Source organism: Aquarana catesbeiana, linkage group LG04 (genome assembly GCF_042186555.1).
Source record: "Aquarana catesbeiana isolate 2022-GZ linkage group LG04, ASM4218655v1, whole genome shotgun sequence".
Classification (NCBI taxonomy): domain Eukaryota; kingdom Metazoa; phylum Chordata; class Amphibia; order Anura; family Ranidae; genus Aquarana; species Aquarana catesbeiana.
This window is the reverse complement of record NC_133327.1, coordinates 395,215,394-395,232,815: the sequence shown is the minus strand read 5'-3', so window position 1 is coordinate 395,232,815 and position 17,422 is coordinate 395,215,394. Positions and strand designations below refer to the sequence as shown.

The following is a 17,422-nucleotide window of genomic DNA, read 5'->3' as shown; positions in this document are numbered from 1 at the left end:
CTCTAGATTCTCTGCTAAAAAAATATATATAATGTTTGGGGGTTCCAAGTAATTTTCTAGCAAAAAATCCGGATTTTAACTTGTAAACACCAAATTTCAAAAATAGGCTTAGTCATTAAAGGGTTAATTTTGCTGTAGGCCTCTTGGCAGCCTCCCTGACCAGTTTTCTTCTTGTCCTTTCATCAATTTTGGAGGGATGTCCAGTTCTTGGTAATGTCACTGTTGTGCCATATTTTCTACACTTGATGATGACTGTCTTCACTGTGTTCGATGGTATATCTAATGCCTTGGAAATTATTTTATACCCTTCTCCTGACTGATCCCTTTGATGCTTTGGAAGCTCTCTGCAGACCATGGTTTTTGCTGTAGAATGTGACTAAGAAAATGTCAGGAAAGTCCTACTAGAACAGCTGAACTTTATTTGGGGTTAATCAGAGGCACTTTAAATGATGGAAGGTGTGTACTGACTCCTATTTAACATGAGTTTGAATGTGATTGCTTAATTCTGAACACAGCTACATCCCCAGTTATAAGAGGGTGTGCACGCTTATGCAACCATATTATTTTAGTTTTTTTATTTTTACTTCCCCCTCCTAAAAGATTCCAGTTTGTTTTTCAATTGAGTTCTACAGTTTATAGGTCACATTAAAGGTGGAAAAAGTTCTGAAATTATTTATCTTTGTCTCATTTTTCTACATCACAGAAACCTGACATTTTAACAGGAGTGTGTAGATTTTTTATATCCGCTGTGCATCTTACCAACTGTTGCTAAGATCAAAGTGCCAGTAAACCAGTCGATCAAAAAAGAAAATAGTAAATATGAGAATACATTGAAATTGGAAGCTGCATTTTTATGGTGAAGATTTCATCCACTTGTAAAGGTGTAATGTATGAAACTGGATTTGGCTACAGAAGTGAAGTAGGGGGTCACTGGGAGGAATCACTGTAAGCAGCAGGGAATCAGGAATCTGATACTCTTTTATGTGTCCATTTCTGAAGAGATATTTCTCTTCACTATAGCATTGTTTGTTGGCACAAACAGAGGAAATTGGAAGTATTTACTATCTTCGTGGGTAAGGAATTATTTTATTTGCACAAAATACCTTAAGATGTGGATAAAATATGTACTCTAACATTGCAGCTTCTGTATTCCAATGCTGCAGTTTCCTTTAATTCAATGCAGATCCCTGGAATTTAGAGCTATGTGATACCCACCCTTCCCTCCCTGACCCAGCTATCATGAATAATTTGACATCATGACCCTGACATCTGCTTATTTGCGAATGAAACAACCTAGGGGGTTTAAAAGCTGCTAGACTACATGGTGCTTAAATACATGTCATTCACTCGCTGGTGCTCCCTATCCCCAGCCTGTCTAGTAGAAGAAACTTATGAAGCTGGAACGGTTACATGACTGTATCTTTGTAAGTAAGATTAATGTATTTTTTTCTTGGAAAGTAATAAAGTAACAAATGAATTTCAAAGGAATTTGGGAGTAAATGTTGTTTTTGGTCTGATGAAATTCTACACTTTGGCTTAAAAGAAACCTTTCCTGAGAGAAATACGGGGCTGCGATTGCTGGAGGTTGCTGTTTCTGACTCCTCATCTTTGAAATGCTAGTTGCCTGGCTGTTATGTTCACACTCTATACTTAAAGTGATTGTAAAGGTTCTTTTTTTCTTCCTAAAATAACAAACATGTCATACTCTGTGCTCTGTGCAAGGGCTTTGCACAGAGCGGCCCCAATCCTCCTTTTCTGGGGTCCCTTGGCGGCGCTCCTGGCTCCTCCTCCTCATTGAGAGCCACTATCCATGGGGAGCATTTGTGCGGGCATGCTCTCGGGGCCTGCTGCTGCGTCCAATGACACAGATAGCATGACTCGGTCCCACCCCCGGCTCCCGTGTCTCTGGATTTGATTGACAGTAGCGGGAGCCAATGGCTCCTGCTTCTATCAATCTATCCAATGAGGACCTGAGACAGTGGCTGGAGCTGCTGAGCTTGTGCTCGTCACTGGAACGATCGGGTTCAGGTAAGAAAAAGGTGGGCTCTGGGGGGCAGCTGCACCACAGAAGGTTTTTCACTTTAATACATGGAGTGCATTAAGGTGAAAAACCTTGAGAACTTACATCTCCTTTAATACTCTTAGTCACTAACCCTGTATGAAGAAGCATGTAGAACATGTATGCAGAAAAGTATTTAAATAATTTACTCTGACTTTCCTGATATCCATACTTGTTGCAGGGCACTGTCACAGAAATTATTTAAAGTATAGGCTCAGCATAACAGCCAGGCAACTACCATATTCAGAAGGAGGTCAACAATAACAGCCCTCAAATTCTGTTGTTACTTTTAAAATAGGCACGCCTATCCTTGGTGGGCATTCGTGAGTACACACAAAAAAAGTAATTTTGTTGTAATTTTAGCTATACTTCTGTTTAGATATGATTTGACTTTATTTTTGGCTTTCTTAGTAAGGCACTGCAATACATTTTGCTGATGTATTGTGCCAACTACCATTTTCCTGCACAGTTCTGTATTATGAAAAAGCTTTCTTGTATGTCACAGTCTATGCCATGGCACATTGCTTAGCCATTTTTTTCCTTATGATACAGTAGCAATCTCGCTGTAGGGCATGCCCTTTCAGTGTTTCTGTAGATAGACAAGTCTTTGTAGCTTTCTATGTGTGTTGCAGTCTAAATATTGCATCCACTATTTTTTACAGCATTCTCATGTAATATAATTGCTTTTTTTAACATGATGGTGGTAATACAGGCTTTTCAGTAGTATTAGGTGTTTAGGGTTTGTAGGGCAATCCAGGCTCAAATGGATTCAATTACAAATGTATTTGGTTGGGCTATGGGTGTCTTTCTTGGAATTACAGTCACCCTGTTCTTTAGCTAAATCCCCTTCAGCATTTCATATCTTAGGCTAGTAAGCAGACGAAAAGCATTAGGCAAGAAACCAGACATTGCTAGAAAATAATCAATTATAGCCATAAAAGTACAAGCCCAATTGAAAAAATAGCTTAACAGGAAGAGATGGAATCCTGAATGCCATGGAGGCAACAGCCACACATTGATTGACTTAGTTAGTTCGTCCAAAGTTGTCAAGACCTCAGAGCAGTCAGAATCAACTATTTATAGTAGTACTACATCCTGGTTATAGAGGACATCCAATGTAGGTTCCACAGCATCTGGGAGCTGGTCATACTAAACACCTTGAACAATCGGGGCGTGGCCTGGACGGCAATGGGATAGGACGTGAGTGACCAGAGCTCCGTTCGTGGTAGATCCTGAACACAATATCCTGCAACCTAAAAACTGACTTTTAGCCCTACATTTGTGAGACCGAAGTCTGCTACAACCACTGCGTCATGTCCCCGCCGAAGAGGAACAATACAGCCTCCTCGTCCCTGGATAGGTACCGGAGAACGTAGCGGGGCCTCGAGGGGCAAGATGGCGCCTCTTCAACAGCACATGCAGCTCCTCATACAGAACATGAGGCAGCCGACACGGCGAAGGTATTGGAGGCTATATCCCTGTGTCAGTCCACCCTGACGACTAAGCTGGAGGAAGTGAAAGTGGACATTTCTTTAATAAGGCAGGACACGACTAAACTCCGGGAGCGGGTCACCAAATCGGAGTCCAGAATCAGTCGGGCGGAGGATACACTATATCCCTTACAGCACTCCCAGGAGGATTTAAAACGCCAAATACAACAACTGGCACAGAAGCACGATGACCTGGAAAACCGTGCCTGCAGGTCCAACCTTCACTTCATCGGCTTGCCGGAGGGCTCAGAGGGCACAGACCCGGCCACTCTTCTGGAAAAACTCCTGATAACCACATATGGCAGAGAGGCCTTCTCCGCTACATTTGTGACGGGACGTGCACACCGTATGCTCGCACGCCGCACGCCTGAAGGTGCCCCACCACGCACATTCATCGCGAAGTTATTAAACTTCAGAGACCGGGACGCGGTCCTTCAACTAGCCAGAATCAAGGGAAATATTCCGTTCCAAACAGGATTTGTTTCAGCATTCCCAGACTTCTCCACGGAGGTACAGAAACAATGTGCCCGGTTCACGGAGGTCAAACGGCGACTGAGAGCACACCACATAAAATACGCCATGTTATTCCCGGCCCCTCTCCGCATAGTGGGAGAGGATCTAGCATATTTTTTTGAAGACCCGGTGCTTGCCTCAGAGTGGCTGGATCAGCGAGATGCGGAGAAAAACCGACCCGCCTGAAGGTGATTTCTGCACGTCGAGATATATAGGTGAGACTCCCATCCATACCTTGATACTCAGCCTGCGTAATGCACCCATGTTAGAGCCTCCATTCCCCGCAAGTGCTGCAGGTTAAAAGTTGCCGATTCTGCATCGCTTTGGAACTACTGCAAGGCTTATTGTGGAGCCGGGTGCTTTGTACCTTATACTCTTTTGTGTCCGGAGTAACTCACTTATGAACTCTCCGAGTGGGGTATATTTCCTGGACTCCGACACATGGATCGTTATGACCTGCTTTGGGACACCTCACTACCAGATTTTCCGCAGCTGGAGACTTTATCTAACTAAAAGAGGTTTACTACAACCCTGTCTTCTTCCCCACTTCTACATATCCTAAGTACTGACACAAAAAGGGGGGAGGGGGGTGAGGGGGGTTATCAGTTGGATGCCAATTGATGGTTGATTTCACTATTTCCATAGGATGTTTATAAATGCTATTTACCACACCTGGGCGAACGAATGGGCTTACATAGCCAATAAGTGCTGACAAATTATAACGTCTATATATCTCACTGCTGGGCTTATAACCAGCGGTTGTACGCCCCCACTAGTAGTATGTTATACTATCACCGGCGTAGCCCAATAGGCTTCTGCTGATGACGGTACGCTTAGTGCGCACTACTTCTGTTTATAAAGTTAACATGTTACCAAAAAGTAGTCGCACAGGTTTTGGGTCTAATTCCCCAGCCAAGTTTGGGAGGCTGAGGGCTGGGAGGGGGGAAAGGGAAACGTTCAAGTTAAGTTCAAAGAACATGAGTTATAATTCACCGAGATGTATTGGTAATAAGTATATGCGATATCACCTGAAGTTGAGATGTAATACTCTACATGTAACTGTATGGAACATGGATAAACCTGTCCTGGGAAATGGTATCCAGCCGTTTCCCCATAAGCATCTACCTGATAAATATGGCTGACATCAAGTTCCTAACATGGAACATCAGGGGAATCCGTGACGTGGTTAAACGTACCGCAATTTTTGGATGTCTCAAGTCCTACCGTGCAGACATAATTGTACTGGTTGAGACACATATTACAGGTCAGCTTCAACTTGCGCTGAAGCGCCCATGGATGGGCATATCATATGTACACTTCCTACTCAAGGGGCGTGTCTATATTGATTGCCAAAACAGCCCCATTTGGAATTATTTTAGTGCGGACTCCCAGGGCAGGTTCATTTTTTTTGCACTGTACTATTTGTGGCTCACAATACCTGATTTTGGCCTTCTATATTCCCCCGCCTTACAACTCCAATTTGGTCACCGAGGGCTTGTTATACATGGCGCAACACCCTACAATCCCTGCTATTTGGTTAGGGGACTTTAATGTGGTCCTAAACCTTACAATAGACAGATTACAGTTGAGTCAGAGTGGTCAACTCCCTAACACCACTCGCTTTGGGCGTAAAAAAGAAAAAAAAAAAACCTTGAACAATCACCCCATCTTTGCAGTGGAGATGTTTTCCACCATAACTTATGAGTTGCATCTTTCTGCATCTAAAAATGCATGTATCTACCATCCTAAAGCTGACGTATAATCTGGTTATAAGTTGCCTTTTCTCCCTCCTCCCTCATCAACATGGTAATTAAATCTCTAAATAAATAAATCTTTTCAATTTTAATTTTCATTCACTTGTTGTCTGTGTTTCTCTATGCATTACAGTCAGATCATGACTAGTGGGAGGGTGCTGTACATAGTTTTCTTGCCCTGAAGCAAACCGTCTTGCTTTTTTGAGGAGTTATAAAGTATCAAAATGGCTGGATTGGTGGATATCGGTCCTGGGAAGGGGGCACTCCTCCGCCTAGTTAATAACCACTAAAATGCAATGAGTAAATGGGGTGGGCCAGAAACAGTCATTAGGGAGAAGAAAGGGCTAGATGATGCTGAATGTCCAGCAGCAAGAAAAACAGGCAGGCTCTAGTTGACTTGCTGCAGCTTCCAATGCACTCTATGAATAAACTTATAGCGTGCAGTAAAATCAGTGTATGAAACTTCAGCATAGTGCAAGACTGAGGGCCAGTTCACACCACATGCAGTCCAGTGTGTTTTTTTTTCTGCATCAAAAACGGATGGAAAGTAGGTTATATGGTTTTCAATGGCATAGTTCACACCAGGGCTTGCAGTTCCAGTGGATTCCAGTTCCAGAAAAAAAAGTAGAAGATGCTGCATTTTTCCTGCACTGGACTGTACGGGAACGCTGTAAAACACATCAAAGACGCAATGGAATGCACCAAAAACGCACTGGAATGCATGTGTTTATTTAAAGTTAAGAGCCCTTTCACACTGGGGCTGCTGTGTGTTAGCTGTAAAGCGACGCTCGTTTTGCCGCTGCTAAAGCAGCGCTTTTTTGACCACTAATGGGGTGCTTTTAACCCCCGCTAGTGGTCGAAGAAGGGGTTAAAAGCGCCCCTGTTGCGGTGCTTCCAAAGCGCTTTTCAGGCGCTTTCATTTCAATGGACAGAGCATTTTGGGAGCGCTGTATACACTGCTTGCAGGACTTTTCCTAATGTCCCACAAGCGCACCGCTCCAGTGTGAAAAGGCACACTGAAATGAGTGGGAGACGGTTTTCAGGCGTTATTTAGAGGCTATTTCTAGCGCTAAAGTGGCTGAAAACCGCCTCAGTGTGAAAGGGGTCTAAGAAAAAAAGAGGGGCAAAAATGCACTGGACTACACCAAAAATGCACCAAAAACACATCACAAACCGCACTGGAATGCGTCAAAAACGTGCCTGCAGAAAAGCATCTGGAACGCATCTGGATTGCGTTTCTATGGTGTGAACTGGCCCTAAAGGTCTTCAAAAATGGACTGAAGGACTGAAAAACATGTGCAAGTTGCAATGCATATTTTTCTGTAGGGCTATATATTTATGTAAGAATAATGTTGCTAATTTTAGCTTAACAGTCAAATTGGATCATAAAATCTCCCAGATTTTTAAAAATTCGGTGTGCCTTAACTGCTGAAAATTATTGATGAGGATCTCGAAGCTGCTTAACATAAGAAACTTGTACATAACATTTAAAAATGTTAATGAATGATTAAATCAGTACGGATTTTAGTTTAGCTGATATTTCAGAGCAAGCATCCTCTGCGTGTGGGGTGGCAGTACTCTGCCGATGAGACAACAAGGAGTCCTGGGTAAGATAAACCTATCACATTTGCACACAGACTGCTCTGGTGTCATTAGTGTTGCCTAGGAACAGCTGACTGATATTGTACAGCGAGAAGTCTTGCCAGGGATGAGACAGTATCCTGGCCAGGCTTCTAGGTTTATGATGTTTTAGGGGGTCCTTTACAGATAAAGATGTGCTGCTAGAGATCTATCTCTGCCTTACTGAATGCAGCATACATACTTACAGTATGTAGCATAACAACATAATTACTAGTGTGGTATAATTATTGATCCAGTGCTCTTATTAAGCAAGTACCTGCTCAGCTTTAGCAGTGAAAAACCTCTTGAGTTCCCGCTGCCCTTAAGCTTTATAGTTTGACCCTTAAATGTGTGCCCCCAGGACTCGTGCACTGGTTTATGGTAACTTTTCCTGAACAAATGAACAGGTTGTAGACATGAAGAAAGCCCAGGGTCAAGTTTAGTCAAGAACAAAGCTGAAGTTGGTAAAGATATAGGTCCCGAAACATCAAATTAAAAGTTAAACTTGATGTTGTCGCAGTTAACAGGAAACTAGACTTATTTGGATCAGTTAATTTTTTTCATGCTTCACGTATTTTATGTCAAGTTTTGATTACAACAATTACAACAACTTGGCTGTCCTGCAAGGGAGTCTTCTACTTTGCCTATAGATGTATACAATGTACTGTTGATAAGTTAAAAATAACATATTCTGCAGAAGGCAACTTCAAGTGCAAATAGATGTAGGAGGGCGGTAGGTTGTATAGGCACAACCCAGCCACCCACCAACTCCATGAAGGTCCTACTGCTTCATTAACAAAAACATTCTGCTTGGATGGCTTTCTAACTTGCTGGGATGATTGCTTCCCTAAACAACAGTCAGTTGTTGGGCTCAATGGTCTTCGACAAAAAACTAGGTCATTAGATGATCCAGCTACTGAATAACTTCATAAAGACTTGAATGACGGTAGTCACTAGTGTGAAATTCCCCTTACAGGGCTAGTTACACATAGTACAATAGAAGGTTGAAACTTTAACATTGAAAATAAGGGAATCACGCTAATTAAATGTGCAAATTTGCATACATGACATAGGTGCAAAATAGATACAATATGTGTAAAAGGAGGATAAATGCATGTTCTGAAACTTTGTCTGACAATAACATTTAAGCTGGAATTCACCTTAAAGAGACTATCACAATAAAAAAAAAAAAAAAAAAAGCTTTTGACAGCTATAAAGTGGTGAGGTATAGAGGTCCTATTGCATACATGTAGAAGCTTGTATTGCCCCCTGATATAATTAAATGCTGAGCTGTTCTGAATGTGAAAACGATGGCACCACTTGTTAGTAAAGGACTTTGGCTGCTCACTCCTGCTTCACAGGCATTACTATGGACCAACAAAGCAGAGCCCATCATGGGGTTATCCAATAAAAATGTTGGGGGGGTATACTATTGAAATTACTCCTGTGGCATTGGCTGCTTCAGGTTTTCCGAGGTCAATTCATCAACTTGCTGAGAACTATAGCTGTGTAAGGTTATAGTAAACCTGGGAGAAATACAAGGGCTGCAATTGCTCACCTGCTTCTGAAAATGTTTGTTGGTTGTTTGTTATACTGACACTCTGGCTTAAATAATTTCTGTGTCACTGACCCTGAACAAGTTAACAGATCAAGAAAGTCAAAGCAAAGTCAGAACTTCTGATCTGCTTGCAGGTTCTGGGTCAGTGACTCAGACAGTACTGAATCCAGTGAGTCAACTACAGTAGACAGCTAGGCAAAAGGAGAGATGACAGCCTTCAAATGCATATCTAACTCACAAGCCATGCAGATGTATGAATAGCTAGGTAAAGTTTAACAAAATTGATTGTCAGAGTGCTCTCAGAATAGCTATGTTGCAGGACCTTTATAGCAATTAACCATCAAGGAAATGAAGACTGGCTCTCTTAGCAAGTTCACATTCATAAAACGTACTGTATGTATTTTTCTTTGTCTAATTTTCTACCTTTGGTTATAATCTTTTAAATGTTTTTGTATTTTCTTTTAAATTTTATTTACAAAATGTAGCAAGCAGTAGATGTACACAACAGTCAATATACTTTATTAAGAGAGTGTGCAGACTAGCAAAAGTTGTTACTGTTATGTAAGTAAATAACACGTATAACTTTAAAAAAAAAAAAAAAAAAACCCACCCTCTACTGTATATTAATGTGGAAGTGAACCCTCCTATCGCTTTCAGCCAAGGAAGCTGTCATCTTGACCTCTGTTTAATCTATAACTGCCATGATGCCGCACATGTGATGAGGTATGACACTAGCCATTGGGTGGTTTGACAGTTTGGTTGAGAGCACACAAAAAGTGACAGTTAGGGCTAGTTTACACTTGCTTCAAAACAAGGCTTCGGACATACTTTGTTAAAGCTCTCTGAATGCCAGTAAAAAGCTCCTGACACTAAATAAAATGGTTAGCTTACAGTCCTGTTTACACCTTGCTTCTGCTTGGTGCTTCGGTGTTGCTTCGATGAGCCTTTGGTGGGGCTTCAATGAGGCTTTGGTGAGGCTTTGAGGGGCTTTGATGAGGCATCGGTGGGACTTCAGTGGGACTTCAAGTGAGATTTGCCATAGACTTCTATGGAGGCTTTGAAGACGCTTTGAAGCACAACTAAAGCGACATGGGGTATAATTTTTGAAGCAAAGCAAAGCAAAAGCAAGGTGTAAACAGGACTGCAAGCTAACCATTTTATTTAGTGACTGGAGCTTTGACTAGCATTCAGAGAGCTTTAACAAAGCGTGTCGGAAGCCATGTTTTGAAGCAAGTGTAAACTAGCCCTTAATGTGTGTTGAAGCCAAAGCAAGTGTAAATGAGCCCTTACATTCCCAGCACATGCCAAAAAGAAATGTAACTGTTTTTTGAAACTGTTAAATCGATGGGTTTACTTCCACTTTAAGTATCCTCTTGTGGCTAAATTAAATGGTAGCATCAAAGCTCTTCATCTTCTTTCACTTTAAAAGCCGAGTACTTGCTGGTATGAAGCAACACATGACACTCCTTCTGCGGCTGCCCTACCACAATGCAGTGCTCTTCTTACCTAAGTAAATAATATCTAGGCCTGAATGCTCTCACATGGTGGGTCTAAGTTAGTCTAGCACCGTTCAAAAATAGAATTTTAGGTTATTTTTTTTTATAAGATATACGCAGTAAGGTGTATATCAGTGAGTTTAGACAACAGAAGGTGCCTGGAAGACATTGAAGTATGGGTGATATGTTTCCTTTAATATTAGGGACTTCAAATTAAAACTGCTTGATGTGCTGCCATCCCTTTCTTTCAGTTAGAACATAATGGTTTGATGGGACACAGCAACTGTTAATACTGACTGTACACATAGGTATCAAAAAAGCATGTTTGCCATTCATTCCTAGATCATTAATGCCCAGGCCTTAACACTTTAATGTTATTCAATCGCCATTAAACATGACTACTTAGTAAAGCACTGATGTTGCTAAGAGCTCTACTTTGCTAAAAAAAAAAAGAAAAGCAGGTTGCAGAGTCCTTTTGCAACTGATGCTATAACCTTCAATGTCCTAAATGTCCCCCACCCTCACCCCGAGCAGGATCATCTCTTAAAAGAGCATCAGCATGGGAAATTCAAACTCATGTTATAGACTGTAGAGCCTGGAGTTTGCATGTACAAAACCAGGTTTATGTAGTCAATGTAAAATGGCTGCTGTACCAAAGCCTGATATTGAAACTGTCTAGTAACCTGCTCTAATCAAAAAGTTCTACAGAAAGGATAAAAGCCCTTGCCATTATGATTAAAATATACAAATGTGCTGAAGCAGAGTTTTGTACTAGACGCACATAAAAAAGCTTATCTAATATAAGGACAATGTAAATATTAATGGTACTTTATCTTTAAATATATGAGCCAAAAACAGAAGGTGGATCCTGTTGCAGAAATAACCAGATTTGCCTAGAAAGTGGTCCAAACATGGCTGTACAAATCAATATTTGGTGATTGTTATGTAACAATGAGAACAAAGATCTTCATTTTAATGAGATCATCTAATCAATTGCAAGGAGAGAGACGTAAATCCACATAAACAGTACATTCTGCATACTGAGTGTTTTACTTTTACTTAAGATTTGCATTATTTTTTATAGACAAAGCTTTCCTAGAAATGCATCACATATGACAACATAGATTAAGAGAAGGGATCAGTCATTAGTCAAACTATCAGTTTTAAGTGACTGATTCATTTGAATTGGTTAATTAACTATTGTGTTCACTGTCCACTTTTTACAATGGTAATAATAAGACATTAATGCTTGGCCTTTTATACAATAGGGCCTTGGATACCATTGTGTCATTTGTTAGGACTCCAACTGTCTAATTGCTATTGTACTTGGATCCTGGTAAGATGTATTTCTTAATTGCATCCAGTAGAATCAATGTTATATCAAATAAACTGTTTCCCCAAAATTGATTATGGTGCTGACTGCTTACTCACAGGTTTCTGTGAAATGAGATTATCTATCTAAATTACCAAGGTAGCAATGTATGTGGCCATTTGCAGTAACCCATAGCAACCCAGTAATTTTCAGGTATCTAGAAGACAGATCAGCAAGAGATCTTGACTATTGGCACTCTTTACTGTCTCTTTAATAGGACTATATCAATGCAAGGACAGAGATGTAAATCCAGTGAAACAGGTCTTTGGTAAATGAGATTACCCAAAGGTTTCTGTGAAATAAGAGATTATCTGTCTCATTTACTAAGGTAGCTCAAAGTGCAATGGGTGCATGGTAAGTCATAGTAACCCATGCAATTTCAGGGGACTCTATATAAATAATATTGTTATATATATATATATATATATATATATATATATATATATATATATATATATATATATTTTTTTTTTTTTTTTTTTCTAGATTTGTTAGTTAGGCCACCACTTTACTCTGGTCACAGTTGACAGCATATAATACCAAGAGCTTCTTTTGAAAGTGGTTAAGATTGGAGAGTTATCCTGTAACCCATAGTAACCGTTCCATCACTTACTAAGATTGCTCAAAGTACCATGGATGCACAGTAACCCACAGCAACCTGTAACTCAATTACCATTTTCAAATATTTGTTAATTAATGCTACCACTTTACCTGCTCTGGTCCCAGTTGGCAGCAAATAATACCAAGATCTTCCTGCCAAAGTGGTCAAGATTGGAGAGTACTCCTGGAAATCCATCCTTAAGCCCTTGCTTTATTCCCGGATCAGTGGCCTTGAAGTTCTTGAACATATCCAGGTTTTGTTGGCGGTACTCAAAGTATTGTGCCAACAAGCGGAAAGCTTCAAAGTGGTTAAACTTCCTCGCCCTCAAAAACCTCAAAATGAAGGCATCATCTGTCCTGAGGAAACCAATATCCGGCCGCGTGATCACCATGTCCCTTACCTCCTGGATATCCTGGTGCAATGTATCAGGGTTCTCATTAAGCTCCAGCCGAGCTTTCTCTAGAGTCTCAGGGGACAGGCCAGCCTGCAAGTGAGTCATGTTGCCTGGACAAGAACAATTTGACTTGTATACCTGAGAGGACCAAATGGTAAACTATACCAAATCAAACTAACAATAAATATGCCAACAGTTAAAATGCAGTAAAATCTTGTATGCGGTGTGAATAAACAGCAACAATTTAATATTTGTCTAAATATATATACTTAACAAAACACAAGCCCCTCTGCTGTGTCCTCTGGCCTTACAAAACTTGAAGATCTAGCCCCAGACAGCAGGAGGCAGCACTAATAATCAGAAAAGAGTACATTGAGCATTTTGGCCATGATTTTACCACCTATATCCCAGAATACTAATACCAAGCCGGGAGTACATCATTTTCTGGATTGTATTCCTGTGTATTTGAGAAAACATCCACAGTATGATGTTTAACAGCTGGGTTGTTTTAAAGGTCTGACAATTCCCATCCTACTGCTGTAATCCTAGTGGTCACAAATCCACATGCATACATCCCAAGTTCAGGGGGAAAATCCTGATTAATGCGGCAACCTGCAGTAGCTGTTCCAGTAAGAAATGACCTTTATCCATCAGCAGAGAAAGACAGCATCAGTGTAGGCAAAAAAAAAAGATCAAGGAGGAGGCTGAGTCCCCTCTACATGTGGCTACTGCAGCTGATTGTGTAGCGGTGATGACAGCGCAGCATCTTCCCAGGAGATAAGGCAAAGCGAATGGACCACTGCCTTTATCCTCACATGCAGCATCAGATCCTATGACGCCTGTTCATCACATTGCAGCTAGAAAGTGGACAGTCTGTCTGTGCAGCTTGTGTTCTTGCTGTGCAGTTGCTGTGGCTTGGATGGCAATGAGATGAGAGGCTACCCGTCTGTTTTGTGCATTCAATCACTTCTGGTCCTGCTGCTGCTGGAGGGTGGGTGACGTCAGCCTTGGCTGAACCAATACTATGCAGCTAGTATCTCTGCTTAGAGCTGATGATGCTCATAGCCTTAGCAGGGACTCCAGCTGCCTGCTTCCTCCAACAACTCAGCAGTATGCAGCATCCTCCCTGTTCTTATCTCCCCCTCATCATGCCACTCAATATTCTTTGTTGCCAATCTCTGTTATTTTGCACCTGCTGTCCTTTTTTTTGTGGTCCTGCTGCACAGTCCCTCCCACTATGGTTCAAGCTCCCCAGAAGGTTAGCTTTATGTACAGAGAGCAAGAAAAAATCCCCCCTCCTTCCCCCCATCACTAAAGTCTTTGTTAGTTGAACAGTTGTTTTATAAGTAAAATCGATGGAACCGATGCATTGAGTATTCTGAAATGCACTTAGTGAGAATCACAAAAGGAAACACTTTATTGAGGCGAAGGGCATATTATATAAGTGGAAGAAGAGGCCACACAACGACACACCTGTTAAATATTGCTTTCCCATTGATTTATACTCCACCGCAACATTTAATCACCACCTAAATACATTTTTTCACTGAGTACACTTGACCGCAAAGCTCTGGCTCTATCCAAGTGACTTATCAACAATGTGTGTAGTGCAGGTTGGTCCCCACTGTGCACTTACTGACTGCATATATTGTGACCCCTGCATCTCCCCACCTGCAGTCTCCAGCACAGCAAAATCTCTAGTTTGCAATTACCACCCACCCCTCTCAAGAAAAGAATAAATGGCTTTGTGTTTAGCAATATTGTCTTGCATCGCTGAGATCCTGAGCTCAGTTCCAAAGAGGCATACTTGCAGTGGCAGCTGGTGCTCAAATTTTTTTGGGGGGCGCAAACAAACTGAAAAATTCTGAAGAAAAACCCCATCAATTGCAGCCTCACTGTACCATCAGTCGCAGCCACTGTGCCATCAAACACAGCCACTGTGCCCATCAATTGCCACCACTGTACCATCAAACGCAGCCACTGTGCCATCAAACACAGCCACAGTGCCATCAAACGCAGCCACTGTGCCCATCAAGTGCAGCCACTGTGCCCTTCAAATGCAGCCACTGTGCCATATCAAATGCTCCCACTGTGCCATCAAATCCTGCCACTGTGCCCCATCAAATCCAGCTACTGTGCCATCTTATGCAGCCACTGTGCCCATCTTATGCAGCCACTCTGCCCCATCTTATGCAGCCACTGTGCAGCTTAGAATGCAGCCACTGTGCCCATCAAATGCAGCCTCACTGTGCCCACCAAATGTCTCCTTAAGTGGGCAGCAGGCAGTTGCAGCGGTGGGGGAGACTGCTCCTCATGCTTCCTCCAATCTCTGTCTCTCCGCTCGGGCCGTGCGTTCCACTGAGGGGCTGGCGTCACTTTCGGTTTATCACTGCACAGGGAAACCAGAAGTAACGTCTTAACTCGGAGAACTAAGCACCCAGCCAGGCGGAAGTTGTCGGGCGCGATGGATTGCACCGCACAGCAATTCAAAACCCCGTGAATGAATCGCCTCGTCTGCAATCACGTGATTGCATAGACCTGGCGCTTCCCATAGTGCACTGTGTCCGGCGCCCGAACACAGTGCACTTAAAGAACATTTTTTTTATTTCTATTTTTTTTGGGACTGCCTGGGGGGGCAGCGCCCGTGTGCCCCTTATGGACGGGCCGCCACTGTGTACTTGTATTATATCATTGTGTTTGTGTGGGTGCGGTGGTTTGATTAATTCCCTCAATCCAAAAACATAGCCTAAATTTAACTGACTGACACCCAAATAGGTCCTAAAAGTTTATATCTGTGATTGTGGAGAGGACAATCTGAGCTCCTTGAACCCTCCCCATCCCCAGGATATATGGTATTTATGCTGTGCTAGTAAAATTATATTCCCTGCCCCAACTGGCCTGGGAGTAATGGAATACCTTACCTATTAATTTTATTTAGTGAAATAGAGATGGGCCCTCGCACCAGAACATGCGAACAGGTAAAAAGTTGGAGCGAACATGGGAACCCTATAAAGGTCTATGGGACACAAACATGAAGAATCAAAAGTGCTCATTTTAAAGGCTTATATGCAAATTATTGCCATAAAAAGTGTATGGGGACATTGACATGTATCAATGCAAAAATAAAAAAAGTTTTCAAAATGACCATTTTTTCAGGAGCAATGAATTTAATAATGCTTAATCACTTCCAGGCCACCACACGCCAATGTACGTCCTCATTTTGAGGACGGATATCTTTGTTATGGCAGCATCTAGCTGCCATAACCCCAGTATCACCGTGTTCGGCCAGTGGTCTGGTACAAGATAAAAGTGGTCTCTGTGGTGGATTCCCTGCAAGATCACTTTTATCGGCGGCGGGAGAGAGCCCCCCTCCCGCCACGATCAAGTGCCCTCCGCCGCTAACCGGAGCCGTCGGCAGCGGCGGAGGCAATCGGATCCTTCCCATGGCTGTGCATGGAGACAAGTGAGGGGAAGATGGCCCCCACCCGCCTCCATGACACTGCAGGGTGGAAGCGACGTCAAAACGTCACTTCCACTCATAGCTCTTAAAGGGCCATTTTTTTAAATGACATTTTTTTTTTTTTTATTGCATTTTGTAACTATGAGATCTGAGGTCTTTTTGACCCCAGATCTCATATTTAAGAGGTCCTGTCATGCTTTTTTTCTATTACATTCCTTGTAATAGGAATAAAAGTGAATTTTGTTTTTTTAAACAGTGTAAAAATAAAAAATAAAAGGTAAAATAAATAAAAAAAAAAAATTTTAAACACACCCCGTCCCACCGAGCTCGCGTGCAGAAGCGAACACATACGTGAGTAGCGCCCGCATATAAAAACGGTGTTCAAACCACACATGTGAGGGTATCGCCACGATCATTAGAGTGAGAGCAATTTTTCTAGCCCTAGACCTCCTCTGTAATGCAAAACATCCAACCTGTAGAATTTTTTTAATGTCGCCTATGGAGATTTTTAAGAGTAAAAGTTTGTCGCCATTCCACGAGCGGCGCGATTTTGAAGCGTGGCATGTTGAGTATCAATTTACTCGGCGTAACATTATCTTTCACAATATAAAAAAAAAATGTGCTAACTTTACTGTATTTTTTTTTTTAATGTAGTGCACTTGTAAGACCGCTGCGCAAATACGGTGTGACAGAAAGTATTGCAACGACCACCATTTTATTCGCTAGGGTGTTAGGGGTGTTAGAAAAAAATGTATAATGTTTGGGGGTTCTAAGTAATTTTCCAGCAAAAAAAAATGTTTTTAACTTGTAAACAACACATCTAAAAAAGAGACCCGGTCCTTAAGTGGTTAAAGTGAAACAATAAAAATGAAATATTCCTTAAAATATCATGCCTGGGGGTCCCCTTAGTCTGCCTGTAAAGTGGCACATTTGTGTGATGTGTAGAACAGTCCCGCAGCAAAATGGCATTTCTAAAGGAAAAAATTAAACTTGCACGCGGCTGTAATGTATTGCCGTCTCCCGGCAATGTTGATGGGGACTAGAGCCTCTTCCCGACAACACTGGCCATTGGTTGTTGGGGTCTGTGGGTAGGGGGCTAGGGGTA

At 41.9% G+C, this 17,422-nt stretch overlaps 1 protein-coding gene across 1 annotated transcript in view; it reads right to left on the bottom strand.

Annotated features, from left to right (window-relative positions):
- Nucleotides 1-13,997, bottom strand: part of CLVS2 (clavesin 2) — a 106,840-nt gene extending 92,843 nt beyond the window's left edge. Inside the window, exon 1 of the mRNA XM_073627188.1 lies at nt 12,574-13,997. Within this exon, the coding sequence (XP_073483289.1) occupies nt 12,574-12,962 (389 nt within the window). The 5' untranslated portion in view covers nt 12,963-13,997. The remainder of the gene's footprint in view (nt 1-12,573) is intronic.
- Between the last annotated feature and the right edge of the window lie 3,425 nt (nt 13,998-17,422).